This window comes from Daucus carota, chromosome 8, assembly GCF_001625215.2.
Source record: "Daucus carota subsp. sativus chromosome 8, DH1 v3.0, whole genome shotgun sequence".
In the NCBI taxonomy this organism is placed as follows: domain Eukaryota; kingdom Viridiplantae; phylum Streptophyta; class Magnoliopsida; order Apiales; family Apiaceae; genus Daucus; species Daucus carota.
The window spans coordinates 20,617,789-20,637,710 of NC_030388.2; the positions used below are offsets into that span (position 1 = coordinate 20,617,789).

Consider the following 19,922-nt stretch of genomic DNA (forward strand, 5'->3'; position numbering starts at 1 on the left):
ACTATTTATGGTAACGTAAAGAAATGAGAGGGACATCCCAAAATAGTAACGGTAAAGAAATGAGAGAGACAGAGGGAGTACTAGTCTTAAGAAAGAAGTAATTATAAATCTTATCCTCGATCTCTAGTACTGATTTTGACATTTACGTGAGTATAGTGTGCTCTAAAAGCAGTTAGCTCAACTACTCGACTGCGCAGCCTTACATACACATGTACTACTAACTACGCCATGTAGGTCTTTATTTTTATTTAGATTTTCTGGATCCGCTGCTAAATCAAGGTCAAGTGCAGTGTTAATTTAGTTTGATGGCACAATACAACTGAGATTATAGTTTTGGACAAGAGCCCACTTTTAAAGTACAGTAGCTTTTAAGAAATGAGGATAAAAACTTTTTCGAGATTGGAATCAGTATTAATAATGGACCCCCTGCATATAATATAATCACATCAATTAAAATTAGTCAAAAATATAAAATTTAGTGCTTAACCGTGCTCATATGCACATACTAGACAAACTCAATCAAAACTAGTCAAAAATATAGAATTTAGTGATTAGCCGTGCACATGCTACTATACTAGACAAATCCTTTAATGAATTTAACGGTACTAGTAGAAATGAAATAAAATTTACAAAAAAGAGAACCTTGTTGGATATGTGTACGAGCTTCACTTACTACAACTCAAATTTTCTAACAAACACACACTTTTATATATACGAAATAAGGGTACAGCTTAATGTTATGTTACACAGTAGCCAGGCTTCGGCCTTTCGTGTTTCACACAGAGCTTCAGCTCTTGTTCTTGGGTAAAATTTTGCAGCAACCTATATGGGGTCATGGCCATTTGAAGATCCCACCCCTCGTACAATTCACAACAATATACAATGGTTTATTGATGACATAATGATCATCCCTTAATAAGATTCTTTGCCACCTTGAAGTTCTTGTTGAAGTCTTCATGAGCTTGCATGATTAAGTGTTCGTCATCCCATTCATCGCGATATGTTTCTGGTCGAACTATCTTGCTCTTTGATGCCGAGACATACATTTCCTTTCTCCATTCTTCAGATGGTGCAGATTTGCACTCGGCAGCAACCCAATCATTATATTCATACTGTAAGAAATTGGAATTAAAAAGTTTAAAATGTCTGTCATGTAATACCTCGGCTTTTATATTCAAGAAAACAGATTAAAAAGTAAAAAACAACAAATTTAAGGAATGTATGATGCAAATATGTAAATGCACCCAACAAAGTTGGTAGACAGAAATAAAATATGATGGATGATATGTTACTGATTATTGAGCAAAAGCAATCAACCCCTGGAGTAAGGAGTAAAAATGTAGCAGGAAAGTCTTGCTCAAATAACTATAGCTACAAAGCTAACTGCATAAAGTAACTTCAGGTGTGCGCTATCAGAATGTTTCAAACGAAAAGATTCCGAGGGTTTGCCACACTTAGGAAAAGAGGTCTTGTGACTACTTCTTTCCTGCTAATTAACTGTAGAAATTAAAATACTCACACACACTATAACTCCATTAGAGTACACTTTTATACTTATAGAGTGCTGGTGCAACTGTATGCCACAGGGAACGTGTAGCTAATTGGTTGGAATGCATACTGCATTCAGTAATCACTTGTCTCTAAGGCCTATATGTATCAGTATCTGCCAAGTAAATTCCCTTCTCTTACTTTGACTACATTGGGATGCCTTGCTCCTCAGACAGAGTTAGGTACACGTAGGTGAAAAAAACACAAATGCACAAGTATTGTACTTTATCTTGAAAGCAATATATAAAACAAAATTAACCATGGATAGAGCTTAATACTTGCTAATTGCTACATTCTCAAGGACGGTGGCGCTACAAATTAACAAATCTACATTTGAGCAGCGTTGGACATTTGGCGAATCTAAATCAAAATTGTTGAGTGATTCTGAATGTCCAACATGCTCAAATATCTTTCCATTGTTATAATTTATGGCAAGATCTAAATGTATTAGAAATCTGAATCTTGATATAGATATAGATATATATTACCATTGTAATAATCTATATTCCTAGAAACATAATCACTGTTACAATACTCTGAATGTATATAACTCATGCATTTAGAAGTTGAAGTTAAATTTTGACGTTTTATGGACCCGATAAAAGCCCATTCATTTTGTAAAGAACGTTTGTGCACTGTATTTCCCCTACATTTATTCAATTTAACGAAATCTAAAATAATTCATTCATTTCTTAATAAAAAAAAAGTTAAAAACTAGAAGCGTGCGAAGCGGGCAATAATCCTAGTAATCTATATTCCTAGAAACATAATCACTGTTACAATACTCTGAATGTATATAACTCATGCATTTAGAAGTTGAAGTTAAATTTTGAAGTTTTGGAGATGTATTAAGAATAAAATTGTCACAATCATCAGAAGTACAAAATATACCTCTAGTTCACAAAACATTCCTTTTACATTTAGTCAGTATTACAGGTGAGTACCAATGTTCTAAAAGTCACGACTAATCGGGATTAATCGCTAGATTTTAGCTCACTGACTAGATTAAGCAAAAATAAGCTCAAAATTCTTTTGTTTTAAACCCGTCAAGAATCGGTCAAAGACTCAAAAATCTCCCAAAATCAGCCCGATCAGTTTTAATTAGTAGAACTTGTGGGGAAAAAAAATATAATTAAAAAGGTAGAAACTTGAATAAAAAGATAAGAAAAGTATTATTCTCGTATATATTAAGTCCTATTCCCGCTTTTAACAATGGGACTGTAAATCAAACAATAAAAGATTTATAATTTTTTATATTTAAACATTAAACTCAACTAAAGAGTATACTTAACTACAAGAGCAAAAACTGTGTATAATTAACTAGAAATGAAAAAGCTGAAGGTCATAAATACACAGAATACATCCATGGATTTTTGTTTGCCTTTTATTATTGTTATATACAATTATAATCTTTTATGCTTATTATTATAGTTATATCACGGCTAGCTACATATCTACTTACCAAGTGACATAAGATATTGAGATGAACATTCCTATCAAAAAGAAGTTTATTTCTACCGCTTGCTTTCAATCCAAATATAAAAATGTTCACAGCTAAGAAGATAACTTGAGCAGCCTCTATTTTAATGGAAGCATACCTGACAACTAGCCAAGTTATGGGTGTATCGTTTGGGAATGCCAGCTGTTTCCATTGATGAGTAGAAATTTTCAACATCTTTCATCATCTCCTCCGGAGAAGGAAGTGAAAATTTGCCAGATAAAGCACCTGCTATCCACTTACTCTGATATTCAAACAATGGAAAAGGCACAACCTGGCACAAAATTAAAAAAAATGTAATTATTCTCATTGAAAAACATAGTGCAGTAAGCTGAAGAAATCAAACAAACTCTACGTAGAACAAGATAATGCAAAGAAGAAATTAACCTTCCAAGGCAGGCCAACAAAAGATAGCCAAGGGGCTAATGTAGGTGGGAATATGTGCTTGTAAAGTGGCCCAACACGATTGTCATCAACAGTCACAATGTTATTGGTTTTAAGGAAAGGAAAATGATACTTGTACCTAATATTTATAAAAAAAAAACTGCAGTTGGCCTCTAAACACGTGTGCGCAATAAATTCACAATTCATCCAATGTATACAATAATTGGCAAGCTTAACCGCTGCCTAGTGATTAAGACATACCCAGTGCAGTGCAAAATAATGCTTGCACGGACTTCACTTCCATCTTGAAATGTGACACTTCCTTCTTCTCTCACACTTTCTATCTGCAGTGGCATGGTCGATATCAGCTATTGGTATCAAGTGATGTCCTGGCATCAAGTTTCAAACAGATATCCTTTATAGTCTTCCAAATTCATGTGAGTATTAGACTAATACCATTGGATGAAGCCAAATATTGTTATGGCCGGGCAACTTGCTCGCCCCGTTGTTATATGATCTAGATGCTATATGGACTTCTTTAGCAACCGTGGAAACATCACGAGAGATGTCAACAGCACTTGCAGCACTTCCTATCATAATTACAACCTGACAATGCATCCAGATAGATTATCCACCCAAATAACATGTTGGCTAAGAAAACTTGTACCATAGATTCATAATTACAAATGAAACTAAGCGTAGCTCATAACAAAACCCATGCATGTATCTAAACGTCATGCGGCCCACTTTCCTACATGATAAGCATGAGCAGGAAGCTCGCTGGTTGAGTATATTCAGTTGTGATAGAGGTAGTCATTTTCTACATCATTCTTATATTTTAAAATCAACTATCAACTGATTATGGCAATCAATCTCCAGCATGGCAGCATCAAACATCGGAGGTGACTAATAAACATGTAAACTTGAAACATACAAAATCTACATAAAACAGGAGGAAATTAAAAAGGAATATGACTAGATACCTACCTGATTCCGATAGGGATCAGGAACGCGATAATTGTGACTATGAATTTGCTTCCCCGGCCAAGAATCAATTCCTAATCAAATTTTGGTATAAAACAATTAAAAGGCAAATCGATGTATGATAACCAGTGGCAATATCATCATACATACTGTGACAACTTCACAAATTCAACTGCAGTACCATATCCCCGGAATGACTCAATAACACAACTCGGTTTCGACACAAATGTGGAGACGATTCCAAAATGAGAGCTAACATTTAACCGGACCATGACCCCCCATAATTTGCTTTTAAAAATTTTACCTTTCAAGATCACATGTTCCTTTATAAAATTTTACTATACTAGCTTCTAAAACAACGCGAAACTGACACATTACAATTTACAAATATCAAGCAAAATTAACAACTCAAACAAATATTTAAAAGCTCAATTTCAAAAAAGACATCTTCCAAAATTAATCATACATTCAAGTATACTAGTGTTCATCTATAAATAAACATATACCGGGTATATCCGCGATCCGGGGCTCCGTGTAATGCCCATTACACACAACCACAGCATCATAAACCTCATCATCAACTTTCCCATTTTTACCATATTTTACTTTCCACTTTCCATTTTCTACAATCCCCACTTCAAGAACCTCAGTTTCGAATCTCACCAACTCACCGAGTCCAAACTCGGTAGCATAATCATTCAAATACTCCATCACTTCCTTATGACCCGGGTACCTTCTCGGATCCCTTCCGGGTCGGGTCGATGCCACAAACGGGTAATCTCGATAACCCATCACTTCTCTCGGCAAATTTGTCCTCAAAGAGGCGTAGAGACTGCCGTGGACTATGTTCCGGGTCGGGTCGGGTCCTAGAGGATCCGACTCGGTTCTTGGGTCATAAACCCAGGTACCGCCGATATTGTTTTCTCGCTCAAAGACGACGACGGTGTGGCCTTCGCGTCGGAGCTCGCGCGCGGCAGCGAGACCGCCGGCTCCGGCGCCGATGACGGCGACGTGGCGGAGCCGGGTCGGGTTTGGGATGGGGATGGGCATGGTTGGGTAAGTTGTGAGATGAGAGTTAATCGGAGGTGGTGATACATGGGCGATCATTGTTCAATCATTTTAATAGATTTTGTTGTTTCTAAATTCACGTTTATTATTGTATTTTTTTGTTTTTTATGATTTACTTTTCTGTTTCTCAACATTGACAGCTGAAAAAACAGCTTTTAATACGACACAGCATTGTCATCTTCCAAAGCGTTTCTGAATCAAAGACACACATGTGGTGTTTGTTTGCAAGCAGAAGTTGTTTCTGCCTTTTGCTTTTCTTGACCTGTTTGTATAAAGAAGTAGAAGCATATTTAAAAATAAGCTGAAAATGTTAGCTTATCTCTCACAGCTTCTGCTTCTTTTCCAAACACTTTCTTTATTTATTTACTTATCACTTCTACTCCACTTCTTTACTATAAGTAAGAAGTCACTTCTTTTAAGTTAACCCAAACGGCCCCGTAGTTAAAGAATAATTATGAGAAGTAGTTTTTCAAAAGAGAAATGTCCAATTACTAGAGACATAATAGTGCCTATTTGGGGTTAAGAAGTTAAGGGTTTTTTTTAGTAGAAGCTAAAAATAAAAGTTTTGCTTGCGTTTGGGAAAAAGAGCGGAGCGCTTAAAATGGGCTTCGGAAGCGGAAAATCAGAAGTTAGAACAGGTCCAGCGTGGGCTTAACTCCGCTGAAGTGGACAAAAGTGTCAAGCCGCTTTTCATTTTTACCACTGCATGATTGTGAATTAGTTGGCTAGGCTCGGGAAGGTGGGCCGACCAACTTTGCTCCTTTCTGTTCCTTTTAAATTACTTTTTAATTTTATATGTTTTGGTTATCAGCTCACTTGCTTGAATGTATTGAAAGATGTATCGAAAGAAATATCCAAATTCGCGACAAACAAAAATTTCGTCAGCTACAATCTGATTTGGTTGAGCATATTTCAAGGTTTCACAATAGTCGTTAATTTGTTTGAATGTAACCTTTTTTTATGTAATGCATTTAATTTGTAAGACATGTTTTATTTTAATAATTAATTTTTTTATTGAAAAATAAAAAACATGACAAAATTATAATCTACTTATATATAATATAAAAACTATTTGAAACAATCACGTAAAAAAAGGTATATTTACTACTTAAATATAGTATATAAATTATTTTGGTTTAATAAAATGGGGTCTACTAAAAATGGGACTTGGGTTGTGTGCATTGGAGTTGGTTGTCCAGTTTTTTAAACAACCCACTTTTTGATGAGTTGGCCTGCCGAAAGTTGAGCTTGCCAGTGGACTTGGGCTCGTCCACTGGACTTGCTCTTAAAAATCCATGCTTCTTTTCTTCACTTTTCACCTTATCCAAAACATATCCGGTACTAACAGACGGGCCTGTAGTACGTCAACTGCAGCTAAACTGGTGACATAGATTGCTGGCTGCAGAAGAATATAATGAATAAACTAATTAATCTAATGTCATAATCAATATGCCCATGACAGCCTCTTGTCATATGGGCCTAGGCCATGCGAGTACGGGCCTCACTTGACAGCGGCTTTCACGGTCCTACGGGCCTGGACCCTGATGGTCGGATTGACACCTAGCCCGCGCTAGGAAGTTTGGCCCGAAAGAACAACGTGGTAGCTTGAACCCCTATAAATAGGGTACGTAGGCCTCTTGTGCCTCATAACTTGATTCTTGCTGAGAAATGTCTGAGAACACTTTCTCTCTGTCTCTCAAGGATCAAACACAAGATCAGCTACATCATCCATCGCTTCCCGTCCCGTGTTCTTCGCAATTCCTCCTATAATCACTCGGATACCCACATCTATTGTTAACCAGTTTCTCCCGTTAACACTAATATTATCAATTTAAACTCTTTTAAAAATAATATCACAATGTACCAAACACTGCATGAACTTATAAGTCAAATCATCCAAACACTAAAAAAAACTTATAGGTTTAAGTAACCAAACACTTAACAACTTAAAAATTTTATTTCTGCTTCTCACTTCTACTCCATTTTTTATTTAAAGTATAAAGTCATTTTTTTAAAACTTAGCCAAACGGCCCCATAATTAAGGAATATCATATTTTATATATTGAAAATTTTAAGTTTTAGATTGAGTTAAATCTGAATATTTTACCAATTCTTGAGCACCGGACAACAGACCTATGCCTTTAAAACACCCAAGTTGTATCCCAGAAAATATAAGTCTTGTTTAAAAGTTAGAGATTTTGTACAAAATTATAGGCTTGAGGTGATTTAGAAGTTTGACCACTAAAATCTGATAATATTAATGTTTGGTAGTCAGTGGATTGAAATAAAGGTTTGGATAAAAAGGCTGTTTTGAAGAGTTTTTAAATTAGAGATTTTGGTTTGTGTTGAAAAAATTAATGAGTTAGTTATATATCAAATAGTTTTATGAGAAACTGCTGATACAAACCGCTAATTAGAATATTTATTTCAATCAATTAATCAAAACATCTAATTCAATTCGCTAATCGTTAATCGCTAATTTCGGAATCATAATCTCATAATCGCTTTTTGCAACATAGTCGCAGAGATGCCCAAAACTGCAAATGTGACAATGTGCTTGTGCGTGCTTTTTAACCTTGCAGGTTTTTCCAAGTGTACGCGCCTATAAATATTTTTACGCCAAACTACTTTAGTCAAAAGTCTGTAAATTAATTGCTTATATTTTATAGGCTTAAATCTTGTGAAGATCATGTTTCTTTGGAATATTGGAGACTCTCATCCCGGTCCTCCATTTTGTTATAATCTAATGGCGGTCATAATTGATATTTATTTTTTAAAAAAAAATCCTACATCAATATACATTTGTATACACAACAGTTAATACTTTTAGGCAGTTACAAGCACACAACTGGAAATCAGGGCGTGTTTATTTAGTTTTGTACTTTATATAATATTCTGCACTTTCATGCATATCATCCTAGAGTTGTTTATATTGTGTTTTAATCAATTATCGTTCATCTTTACCGCTTGCAGAACACCCAACAATAAACGTGCTGCTTATACAGTGGTTAATTTAATTGGTGCAAACAAATTTAATATGATTTATGTCGAAAAATCGTCAGGTTGGTCATGAGCAAAAGAGATGGGCAGAGTTTTCCAACTTACCTCTAAACATGATAGTTGATGATGAAGAAAAAGCCCTTTGTCCCCAAATCCGGGTGAATAAGATGATCGTGTTACACTAATCTCTCTCTTTGAAGGATAATGATTGTTCTGTAACTAATAATTTTGAATTAAAAACAAGAACTCGTGTCAACTGTCTTGCAGCAACTGAAGCCCTGTTGTCCCGAAAATCTTTCCTACAAACTACAATGTTCTGCAATTGGTGTTTACCAGAAATGCTGGACATGAACAATGTAAATTATAGCAGTAGTTTTGATTTAAAAACTAGCACTCATGTCCACGGTCTTGCAGTAATTAAAACCTTGCTATACCAAGAATCTATCTTACAAACTACAATGTTCTGCAATTGTTGTTTGGATGATATATCTGTAGTGTTTGTTATGATTATGTCACAGAAGGAAGTACGGAATATGCTTCCCAAAATATGTCGTATTTTAATACGTATAGGTATAAAATTGTATGTATGGATCAGTTTTTAAAAATTGCATATGGTCTCTTAATTATGTGACTTCTGTCCATTGATTGCTAGATTATTTTAACGGTAGATGTTGCGGTCTTTAAGAGCAAGTCCAATAGGTTACCTATCTCATTACTTATTAATAATATAAAATAATGATTCCTAGTGAGTCTTAGTGATTTAGGTAATCTATTTTTAGTGTCAACTCCAATAGCAATCCCTGTATTTGTTCTCCTAAGATTATTTTAATAATAAATTTGAGAGAGAAAAGGGGAAAGTGAGGGAAAAGACAAAGAAAGAATGAGAGAGATGATTATTTTATTCATAAATATTAAATAGGTAATGGCTAGGGGTTACTTATAAATAGATAATGGCTAAGAGATTTGAGATTTGAGGTTGTGCTAGGGTTTAGGTAAACTATTGGCCTGGCTAAGGACTCCAAAATTTTGTGGTCTCCGTAGAGCTCAACTCTATCCGATTCAAGCTTGACTTTAAGAGATTTTATCAATATTAAAGGAGGAGTTGTGGTCTATCAAAACATTAACGGATTTTCTGGCACACACTAACAACAATTTTTTAGATAAGTGTTGCATTTCTATTGGTTCCAATCTTAGTAAGAATAATAATGTCACCGCACAAAAGTTCACACCAATCAAAATTTTCCACCTAAATTAAAAATTGTTGTTAGTGTGTGTTCATGAACACGTATTAGAAAGACCCAAACATTAAACAACAGTAGGAAGATGTATTCAGTTTAAATGTTTAATGATAATTTATGATTTTGCATAAATTGTAACTAATTTTAATTTTATATGAATTTTATATTATTAAAGAAGGAAAATATTCGTAAGATTCATTGATAATATTTTAAAACCTCATGATTTTGCATATATCTCACAACACATAAATATACTGACAAATCTAAATATCTTATATCTTGTAACATACACAAAGACTTCTCCTTTTAGATATTATCATATTCTAATAAATTTTTAATAATTTTAATTAAAAATCTCCAATAAGTAAATATCATAATATCTCCGCGTTTCAAATATTTGTATGGGTATAAATTAATTCATCAATTAAAAATTCATTGAAATTCGTAAAATACTATCCGAAGCCTGTAGTGTATGTATGCATGTAGATACACATCCATGTATGCATATGGGTATGGGTATGATAAGGATAATAGATCCAAAGTCGTAAAAAAATCACACCAGTGTTGTGCACATTAAACAACACTACAGACACACCCTCGGAGAATTACTTCCTCTCTCTCCTCAACACCTCTCTCTCTCTCTCTCACCCTGTGTAACTACATTTATTTATACAGAGAGAATGGGGAGACGAAATCGTTGATCCTCTCCGGAAAATCACCACAGACAGCCTTTTGTTCTTCCAGGTGAGAACTTTTGTGACGCTGCTGTGTATCTTTTAATTTTTCGTTGATAAACCCGAACTTTGACAAGGTTCGAATTCTCGACATCTTCGTTAGAGCGAGAGATACCATTGAATCAAGAGTGGTATAAATATTTTTGTTGATATTAATGTTTATTTTTCATGATTTTGTTTTAAAAAATTTGTTACATGTGAGTATTTGTTGTTATATATTTCTCAGTTTTCGAGAAAAGACTCTTGTGGAGATGGGTGTGATTGAAAAATTCATGAAAATGAATTTCTTGAATATAATTGAGTTAAAAATTGGATCTTTTTTCAGATACATTAGATTTTAAAAGCCACTTTGTTGTCATTGATATGCATACTTTGTGGTATATATAGGCTATTTCTTTTTAATGTCTGTAGAAATCTACATGTTCTTCATTTTAGCATTGCATGAAATTTGCATTTGGTTTTTTAATTTGTTGATCATGGAAATAAATTTATAGTCGATGATGATATTTGGTGTGGCGCTAAGTGTCAGTCAATTATTGGTTCTCTGCATTGGCATTGCGACACCGAAGAGGATATTTTGGGTCCTGAGCAACTGTTCTGTACCCCATTTGTATGAATAGGAGATTTCTGGATCAAGATACTTCATATATTAGTCATGGTTCTTTTGTGATGTAACGCGATTATTCTAGCATTTGTCGATTGTTAAAAATTTTTTTGTCAGAAATTCTAATGTCAGCACTAAGTAATTGTTAACAAACTAAAACAAATGTACTCTTGCTATCTCACACGGAAGTAGGGTCAGTGGAAGTGTATCCCACTCAGAAGAAGGGTTTGACGAGGATGAGATGTTTCCATGTGGACCCTGGTTATTGTGAAAAATCTAGGAAATTTTAAAAATGTAGAAAAACTATGTACATTTTGAACTTTGAAGATTCCTAAGATGCTGCAAAAACAAACGGATGGTTAGCAACCAATGTCATCATTTGTATTACACCATGCATATGACACTTATATATAGGGACACTAGCACTGTTCATGTGATAATTGTGATGACATTTTAGCAAGAAAAGCATGCCATGCTGTAAAACAAATGTGGCACTATTAAGCTATTTCATCATGAATGTGTGTTTGGTATAAGGTTGTCATTTATCTTTGCTTCCGGTTCATGTTGAACTTATTACATAATTCTTATGAACCTCTATGATTTTAATTTAGGTAAGTTACAGCAGTGCTGCCTTGTACTGGGGAAATTTGGCTAAAAGCTATGCAGAATTGTGATAACTAGAATTTTTTGAATTTTCACTAAGGTTTTTTTTTCCCCCTTAGATTGCATGACTTGATTTGATATTCAAGAAGGAATTATACTTGGAAAAACAGATGATCATGGGAGGTGATTTTAACTTAAATTCTTCACAAGTCTATACTGATTCTTTTAAAGAAATTTTGAGGCAGACAATGCTCAATCATGAGGTTACATTCCAAAAACAGGTATTTGTACCCTCTGCATTACTCAATCTTGTGGTCACAACCAATTTACTTTCTTCATCTAAGGAATTACAGATATATTCTTAAAAACAATGATTTTAAGGAAGGTTTGAACTTCTGATATTCCTCCATCATTTTGCAGAATCATGGTAATTGACTGTGTTGATTTGCAGTGGTAACATGTTCGGAGACTTTTGAATATAACTCTCCCTCTCTATATAAACATTGAAACTTAAGCTATGATATAGTCTAAAACCAAAAATGCATCTGAATTTTCAAAGCAAAACAAGAAAAAATGTCTCAATAATTTTAGAACAGACATTTCATATGAAGAGAAAATCATCTTTTTTGTATAATGCATTTTAGTACTTCATAATTTGTCTTCCTAAAGATCAGGGAATCAGGGTACGTGACCTCAGAAGTGTAGAAATTCATAGGATTTTTGTTTTGTTTTTTAGTTTTAATAATTTTATACGGATTGCTGTTTTTCTTAATTATAATAATTCTATATAGATCGCTGTAAAAAGTTATGCTGTGGTGCTGCTATAAATACATATCTTGATCTTCATTTTGTAGGTCCATGAACTCCACCGGATTTATATCACGCAAAAGACCCTGATGAAAGATTGTTACTCGAGAGAGTTGAATTGGCTCCAATCAGAAAATGCAGCAAGCACACAGTTGAATCGTCATCCCTTTTCAGATCAACTTGGGCAGGAACCTCATTCGACTGAGAAAACACATTCCACAATCTTCTTGGTAAAAGAATTTTCCAACTTTAAGAAATCTTGTTATAAATGGATATTTCATGCCTTTGGAAATATGCTATTTCAGTGACTAGGATGATGAGGTTGAAAGTTGGCCTTGTTGTAGACTTGTAGAGTTGTGGTATAATCAATCATCAGAACATGTGAAGTAATATGCCCTAGCTTTTTAGGAATCTAAACTTTCTAATGATGCAACTACAGATGGAATAAATATGCATTTTGTAGTTTTTATATTAGATGACTCCCTTAGATATCTTGTCTCCTGATTTTGTGGTGAGCATTCTCTTTCAGGGGGGTTCAACACAATCGTTTCAGCGTAGTGCTACTCAAGAAGGTGGAGATTTCTGCCATAGACTTTACCAGAGGCCAAATTTTTCCACCAACTGCATGAGTTACACTGACACAGACATTTTAGTAGCAGGTTGCAACCAGGATTTTATTGGAAAATCTAATGAAAGAAAAAACTGCTTTTCTGAAGATGGTTCTTGCTGTCCAGATGAGGTAAAGCTTTCCCTGAGCATCGGTGGGAGCAGTAAGAAGAAGGCTGCTCGCAGGAATTTTTTAACTGATAAGAATAGGTGTGTTTCCTCCCAAGAAATCATTGATTTAGAGGAACCAGCAGAGATGTCAGGTTATGACAATCAGCCTGGCTTTCCAATACATGATCAAGTCACTTCTGGACCTAGGAAAGATTCTCAATCTTCTTCAAAATTTTATCAAAAGATCAATGACATCACGGTAAAAGATCCAGCTGATTCGTTCTCGACGCCCCACTCTGGTATAGGTAGCAACATCTCTCAGGAGAGATACTCTTTTAAAATAGGTTGGCATGCTTCGTAGTTAAGCATTTGAAGAAATTATGTTAAGCATTGAAAAAATATCATCTGTTTACTATTTCTGATTTTAGTTGTATACTTGTATTTACAGGACTTAATGAACGCGATGATGATAGGCCAGGTGACAGTATGTTCACCAAAGACAAACTGTTGAGTAATGTTGCTCTAAGTTTGGACCTTAACAAGATCCAACTTGATGAATCTTCGACTCGGTCAAATAATTCACTGTTGGGATATACTTCAGCGGGCAGCTCTACAGGTATTTCTGGGTTCTGTCAGAGGAAGTGGTAATTTTTACGTTTACGTATTGCCTGATTTACTGATTAAATTATAAACGTTTTCTCGTTCCTGTTCAACTAGGTGATGCAATTCTAGGTTTGAGGGATCCCAATGGGAAAAATAGTGCTAATGTATCAAAAACAATCTTCAAGTCAAAAGGAAAGGATAAAAATATTCCATGCAGTACCGATCTTGAGTCTATATCTAAGTTGCTGTCATGTGATCAACCAAGCAATCATTTATTGAACATAGACACCCGCATAAATCTTCATTGTGGAAAAATTAGAGATATTGCTAAGTTTGAAGAGAATGTCAGAAAGTTAAATGAAGATGTTAATCTTGTACCATCAAATAGAAGTCAAAGTGCAACTGGAGATACAGATTGCTGCAGACGTTCTTCTCCATGCGACTTTGATTGCGTTGTTAATGACACTCTGGACGCTGCCAGAACCATGCATTCTGGAACTGATTTGGAAAGAGGTCTTTCTTCTTCCTGTCTAATCCAAAATGCTGAGTCATCTCAGGTAGCAGAAAATGCTTGCCAGCTAGACCTGAGCTCTTCTAGCATCAGCAAAACAGAACTTCAAGTCCGTGACAAGATGAAAAGAGAGTCAACAGATATAGATACTTTCATCCAAGAAGCAGCTGCATCGCTAATTAGTATTTCATTGGAAAGTCGAACTGAGAACCATCATAGTCCAGCCAAATTTAGATCAGACCGAATCAATGGTGATGAAGCTGACCGAAACATTATGCGAGACCAGCCTGAGAGTTCTTCTGATTCCTACGAATCAATGGTGATGAAGCTGACCGAAACAGGTGCAGACGATTATTGTGTTTCATCGAATCCTTTTGAAGTGCATGAACTGTGTAATAAGGATACTGGAATTAAATTGAGAAGGGGAAGGAGGCTAAAGGATTTCCGAAAAGACATACTTCCCGGCATGGCAACTCTTTCACGGCATGAAATACGTGAGGATATAAACATCATGGAAGGAGTATTGAGATCGAGGGAATACAAAAGACTGCGATCAAAGGCGGGCAACACAGGGAACTGGTTTACACCTGTTAAAAGCAGGCGATCGCGACGCAATCACGGTGGCCAGAAAAACTATCAGTAGTAGAAGTTTTACCAATCCTTTTAAATTTTATCCTAGTATTGAACATGCAATAGAAGTTTTTCTCAATCCTTTTTAACTTATACCTTTAAGTTGATCATGAGTATTGTGTTTTTAGATGTTCTTGTTATACTGATTTGGTGGTAATCAAGTTTCTTTGCTGGATTTGTTGCTTAGAAATGGCGTCTGGATTAGACCCTTTCTTGCATTTCAATTGCATATCTTACAGATGCCACCTCATATAAAGTTTACTCATATTGTAAATACCACAACTCCTGTGCTCAATATTCAGTTCTGAGTTAAGAAAGCCGGTCCAGAACATGCGAACAATAGTAGCATACGTCCAGCACGGAAAAAAACGTTTGACATGAAAAATATTAGAATGAGGTAATTTTTCGCTGAATGATACCGTGGCACCCCCTTGTATATCAAAGACTTAGGATTAAGCTATCCGGCACACATTTTCCGCTAAAAATATGCTACTAACATACGTGTGGATTAATATGGACACAGGAGTACGAAAATAAATGAGTCTTGAAGAAATATTATGAGTAATAATCATTTCTTAATAAAATATTTCAATGTGAAAATAACAGATTATGTTTAAGCTGTCGGTTTAGTTGAGATAATCATAAAGGCAGTGACCAAGTTATGGGCTGTGATATGACCAACTAGATTCTGAACTTGTTTCCACCCCACCACGAAATAAATGCCACCATACAAATATAAATAACATCAACTTGACAACCAACAATTTTAGAATCTTTATTTTAACATCAATCAAGTTCTAGAAAAATATATGCAGCATGACCTGTCTGTCTTTTCTGCCGTGGAATTCAAGTTAAATAAATCCCATTTCGACTAGGAAGAGAACAAAGAATTATATTGTTATTTAAATCGAATTTCAAATTGTTAACTGATGAAACCGAACTCAAATGTTGATGAATATGATTGACAGGCCTTTTGCTATAAAATTCAATTCAAATCCACCACAATTAAGAGATTAAATACATATACTCCCTCATTTCTAAAGGTCAGCATTGACTTTTAAAAATCTAACTTAACAAGCTGATCTAAAGTTATCTTCTCCCTAGAACATTAATGGTTTGAAATTTGTCAATCTTTCCGTTTAAATATCAATGTGTCTACTCGCTTGAATATCAAGGATATAAAATTTCAATCCAGGTGTCTTTAATTATAATAAAAAAAAACTTGATAAATATAGTGATGAATAAATAATATATATAATAATCTTTTTATTTAATTACTATTATCTCTGTCCCTCTCATTTGATTACAAATATATTGATTATAAAAATAATAAAAAATGTATAAAATACTGGAAAAGAGGAAGAATACCGATAAAGTGACAAGATCAATTCATATTTAACATCTAGTATAGGAGAGGAAACTAATGGATGTAGTTAAATTTATATTATTAAATTTATTAGTAAAATTTATAAAAAAATGAAAAAAACATCCACAAACTGTAAAAAAAGGGGTCCAGAAAGACCTAGAGGGCCCGACAGCAAATACAAAATACTACTGTATTTGATTTGTGATCAAAGTTCGATAATTTTGACTTTAGAAAGCCAAAGCATAGCAATATTGTCGGAGGAAGCACTACAAATTTGTAAATCTAGGTTAGTTATAGAAATGAATAATACTCCAACATAAATTAAGCAGAATTTTAAAAATATAATGAATAACATATAGGGCTAGTTTTTTGAACAAAAATCACTCAAATTAATATTGGGTTAATAATCGTCACCTGGACTCAATATATCAAGTTGATCACCGAACTCAAAACGGTTTCAAATTGATTACTCAGATCTGTTACATATACCATTCTAAATATGAGTTGAAGGAATAAAAATATTATTCAAGATTTTTGCCGGTTCTATATTTGAAACATTTTGATGATAGATGTCGATCTGTATTTGATCTGTATTTGTGTGAGAGAGTTTTATATATAATATTAACTCGCATTATGGTATTTTAATGACTCTCTCTTAATAATTAGTTGAAAAGCCGCGCGTTGCGGCGGCCTATAAAAATTATATTAATGATTCAAAATTAATATTTGTAGAATAAAATCAATTTGCGGCGACTTATAAAAATTATATTAATGATTTAAAATTAATATTCATAGAATAAAATAAATTTTATATTATAAACATCTCGATGCACTACCAATATTAATATTTAAAATTGCAAAATTAGACTATAATTCATGAGTAAAAAAATGATAATAAATTTTTACATGTAATTAATGATTTAAAGCATGACGAATCTTAATTTTAATTGTGTTTTTTTTTAAAAGTAATCATGTTCTTGACTAACATTGTGAGTTAACTTTCTCAAACACTACTTCTTAGAAATATACACCACTCCCTACATATAAAAGCATACAGCTCTTTGAACTGATTGATGACATCTAGCCATATACATCGATGGTCCAATAAAATAAAACAGACACAAAACTTGCAAACAATAACAAATGCGTCCGATGAACAAAACAAATATTATAAAAGAATAGTTAACAAACATATGTCACTAACAGTTAATTTTATTGATCTTTTCATCCATCAATATCATGTCAAGAGTATATTTTTCTCCCGTGTTTGGATTTGTCAACTCCCACATACGACAAAGTCTTACTCTTGTCAATCAATCATCTCTATCGCCATTAGCGAGTAGGGTGATGGTATTAAGAGAGAGTGTAGTTGTTTTTAGATGATCCAAAACACTACAACTATAAGAATATTTATAGGTGCCGAGAGACTTATGTGCTACTCTTTTTCATAATTAAATAATCTGAAACAAAATCAGATTAAAAAATTTGCAACCTACTATATTTCATAAATAATATGAAACACAATCAGATTAATATTTGCAAGGAATACTATATTCCATAAATAATCTGAAACAGAATCAGATTAATTTATGCCAAGATATATACCATATCAATTAATCTGAAATAAAAAAAGCAGTTTTTATTTTTTAAAATCTTTCATCCAAAAATTCCAGAAAATTAGAAATATAGAACGTATCTATCCGAGAGGCGCCACATACATGAAACACAATCAAGTTAATATTTGCAAGGAATACTATATTCCATAAATAATCTGAAACAGAATCAGATTAATTTATGCCAAGATATATACCATATCAATTAATCTGAAATAAAAAAAGCAGTTTTTATTTTTTAAAATCTTTCATCCAAAAATTCCAGAAAATTAGAAATATAGAACGTATCTATCCGAGAGGCGCCACATACACGCCCTTCGCTTCTCCTTTATATAAATATATCGATTGTAAGCCGATTCTAAATTATTAAATAAATAAAAATTTTCTAGTTTAAAGTTCAAATTAATTTAAGACCCGGATTGCTCACACAATAAGATACTGCTGCAGATACAAAGAGTGGCGGAGGCCGAACAAAAAGAGCATCTCCAATTTTATAGAAGGGCAGATTTTAGGTACCCAAAATCATATTCTTGAGAATGTTTTGAAATAGGTGATGTGTTGGTAAGGCGGATGTAACCGCAAAGGATCCATGTCAATTTAATGACTTGATATCTAATCAAAAGATGACACATAAAATTTTGAGAAAATTTCCTGAAGTACCTAATATTTTCCTTTATAAAATCACTAGCTGAGAAGCCGCGTGTTGCGACGGCTTATAAAAATTATATTAATGATTCAATATTAATATTTGTAGAATAAAATAATTTTGTGGCTGTCTATAAAAATTATATTAGTGTTTCAAAATTAATATCTGTAGGATAAAATCAATATATATTATAAATATCTTGATATAATATCAATACTAATATATAAAATTGCAAAATTGGACTATAATTCATGGTGAAAAAATGAAAATAAATTTATACACGTAATTAACAGTTTAAAGCATGACGAATCTTAATTTTTTTGTTTTTTTTTGAAGTAATCATGTTCTTACATTGTCACCTTTCTCCAATTTTTTTGGATTGATTGTGCACAAAAATATCTAACTTAAATCTGTGAGACAACAGTCTATAATTACCATTGCTTGTAACGACCTTTATTTTTAAATACTGTATAAACAACCTTTACTTAAAAGTTGCTTGAACGGAGCAAACCGATGATGCATGAATAATTTTTTCCTTTAAACAAAGTAAATCATATAAAAATTAACAACAAAAAACATGTCCGATGAACAAAACAAATATTATAAAATAATTGTTAATCAGACAATTCAAACAATAAGTTAGATTGTAGAGGGGGGGTTGAATACAATCTACAAAAATTCAAACTCTTTTTGTATGACAGATCATATTCAAAATACAAGAGAATATAAAAACTAAAACAGAAATTCCAAAGAACAAGGATCTTAAAAATTTCAGGTGGATTGTTTGATCCACCTGAGAGATTTTTATATCAAGAACCTTCCAAGTAAGAATACTTGGCTGCTTACAAAAGAATGAAGAGCAGAAGCTTACAGTTGCTTGCTAATTTTCTCTAAAATGCTTTGCTCTTCAGTTCTTGGTGTTTGATACATTTCAATGTGAAATCACAAAGTGAATATATACTACTACAAACAAAACTAGTCTGTAAAAGTATTTTCCTACACATTTTCTAGCTGGTACAAATATAGAATTTCTTGGACTTGATACAGCATTTGGCAGCTTGAAATTCTTGTTGCTTTGCCAGAAATGGTAGGCTTCGAGGTTCTCAATATTTGACTAAACTCCTTTTGGTTTAGCTTCCAAAGCTGGTGCAGCACCTGTCACATCAACCCATGTGACCTTTGTCTTTTGCCTGACTTTCAGTTGTCAATTGCTGATTATCAATTGCTAATTTCATCAATTGATGATGCACTGAAATAGCAGTCGACTGTCTCCTTTGAGTTATGGGATGATCATGATTTTGATGTAGCGATTGATAATCTTCTTTCCAAACAGCCATTGATACTTTATGTCATCAATTGATCTTCACT

At 33.6% G+C, this 19,922-nt stretch overlaps 2 protein-coding genes across 7 annotated transcripts; one reads left to right on the forward strand and one right to left on the reverse strand.

Annotated features, from left to right (window-relative positions):
* Positions 1-684: 684 nt before the first annotated feature.
* On the reverse strand, positions 685-5,558 carry LOC108200029 (flavin-containing monooxygenase FMO GS-OX-like 4). The gene is made up of 7 exons (XM_017368086.2): positions 4,921-5,558; positions 4,418-4,488; positions 3,887-4,036; positions 3,692-3,774; positions 3,434-3,569; positions 3,147-3,320; positions 685-1,112 (listed from the first exon to the last, which is right to left on the reverse strand). The coding sequence occupies exons 1-7, from the start codon at positions 5,519-5,521 to the stop codon at positions 906-908; spliced, it is 1,422 nt and encodes a 473-aa protein (XP_017223575.1). The 5' UTR covers positions 5,522-5,558; the 3' UTR covers positions 685-905.
* Positions 5,559-10,272: 4,714 nt separating this feature from the next.
* On the forward strand, positions 10,273-15,104 carry LOC108197445 (uncharacterized). Of its 6 annotated transcripts, XM_064083512.1 has the most exons (7): positions 10,273-10,464; positions 11,781-11,942; positions 12,516-12,698; positions 12,998-13,040; positions 13,128-13,529; positions 13,634-13,801; positions 13,903-15,104. In XM_064083512.1, exons 2-7 carry the CDS (start codon positions 11,832-11,834, stop codon positions 14,940-14,942), a joined length of 1,947 nt encoding a protein of 648 aa, XP_063939582.1. In that variant the 5' UTR covers positions 10,273-10,464; positions 11,781-11,831; the 3' UTR covers positions 14,943-15,104. The 6 variants fall into 6 exon arrangements, with proteins under 6 accessions (XP_063939582.1, XP_017220557.1, XP_063939580.1 ...); XM_017365068.2 differs by having other exon boundaries at positions 12,998-13,490; XM_064083510.1 differs by having other exon boundaries at positions 10,274-10,464; positions 11,670-11,942; positions 12,998-13,529.
* The last annotated feature ends 4,818 nt before the right edge of the window (positions 15,105-19,922 follow it).

Excerpts from the sequence above, each read along its gene's own strand:
- LOC108200029 (XM_017368086.2), bottom strand. The coding sequence starts at position 5,521 with ATGATCGCCCATGTATCACCACCTCCGATTAACTCTCATCTCACAACT. Across the intron at positions 4,037-4,417 it reads CTGATCCCTATCGGAATCAG|GTTGTAATTATGATAGGAAG; the intron begins GTAGGTATCTAG and ends ATGCATTGTCAG. Across the intron at positions 1,113-3,146 it reads ATAACTTGGCTAGTTGTCAG|TATGAATATAATGATTGGGT; the intron begins GTATGCTTCCAT and ends AATTTCTTACAG.
- LOC108197445 (XM_064083510.1), top strand. The coding sequence starts at position 11,832 with ATGATCATGGGAGGTGATTTTAACTTAAATTCTTCACAAGTCTATACT. Across the intron at positions 11,943-12,515 it reads AGGTTACATTCCAAAAACAG|GTCCATGAACTCCACCGGAT; the intron begins GTATTTGTACCC and ends TTCATTTTGTAG. Across the intron at positions 12,699-12,997 it reads CACATTCCACAATCTTCTTG|GGGGGTTCAACACAATCGTT; the intron begins GTAAAAGAATTT and ends ATTCTCTTTCAG.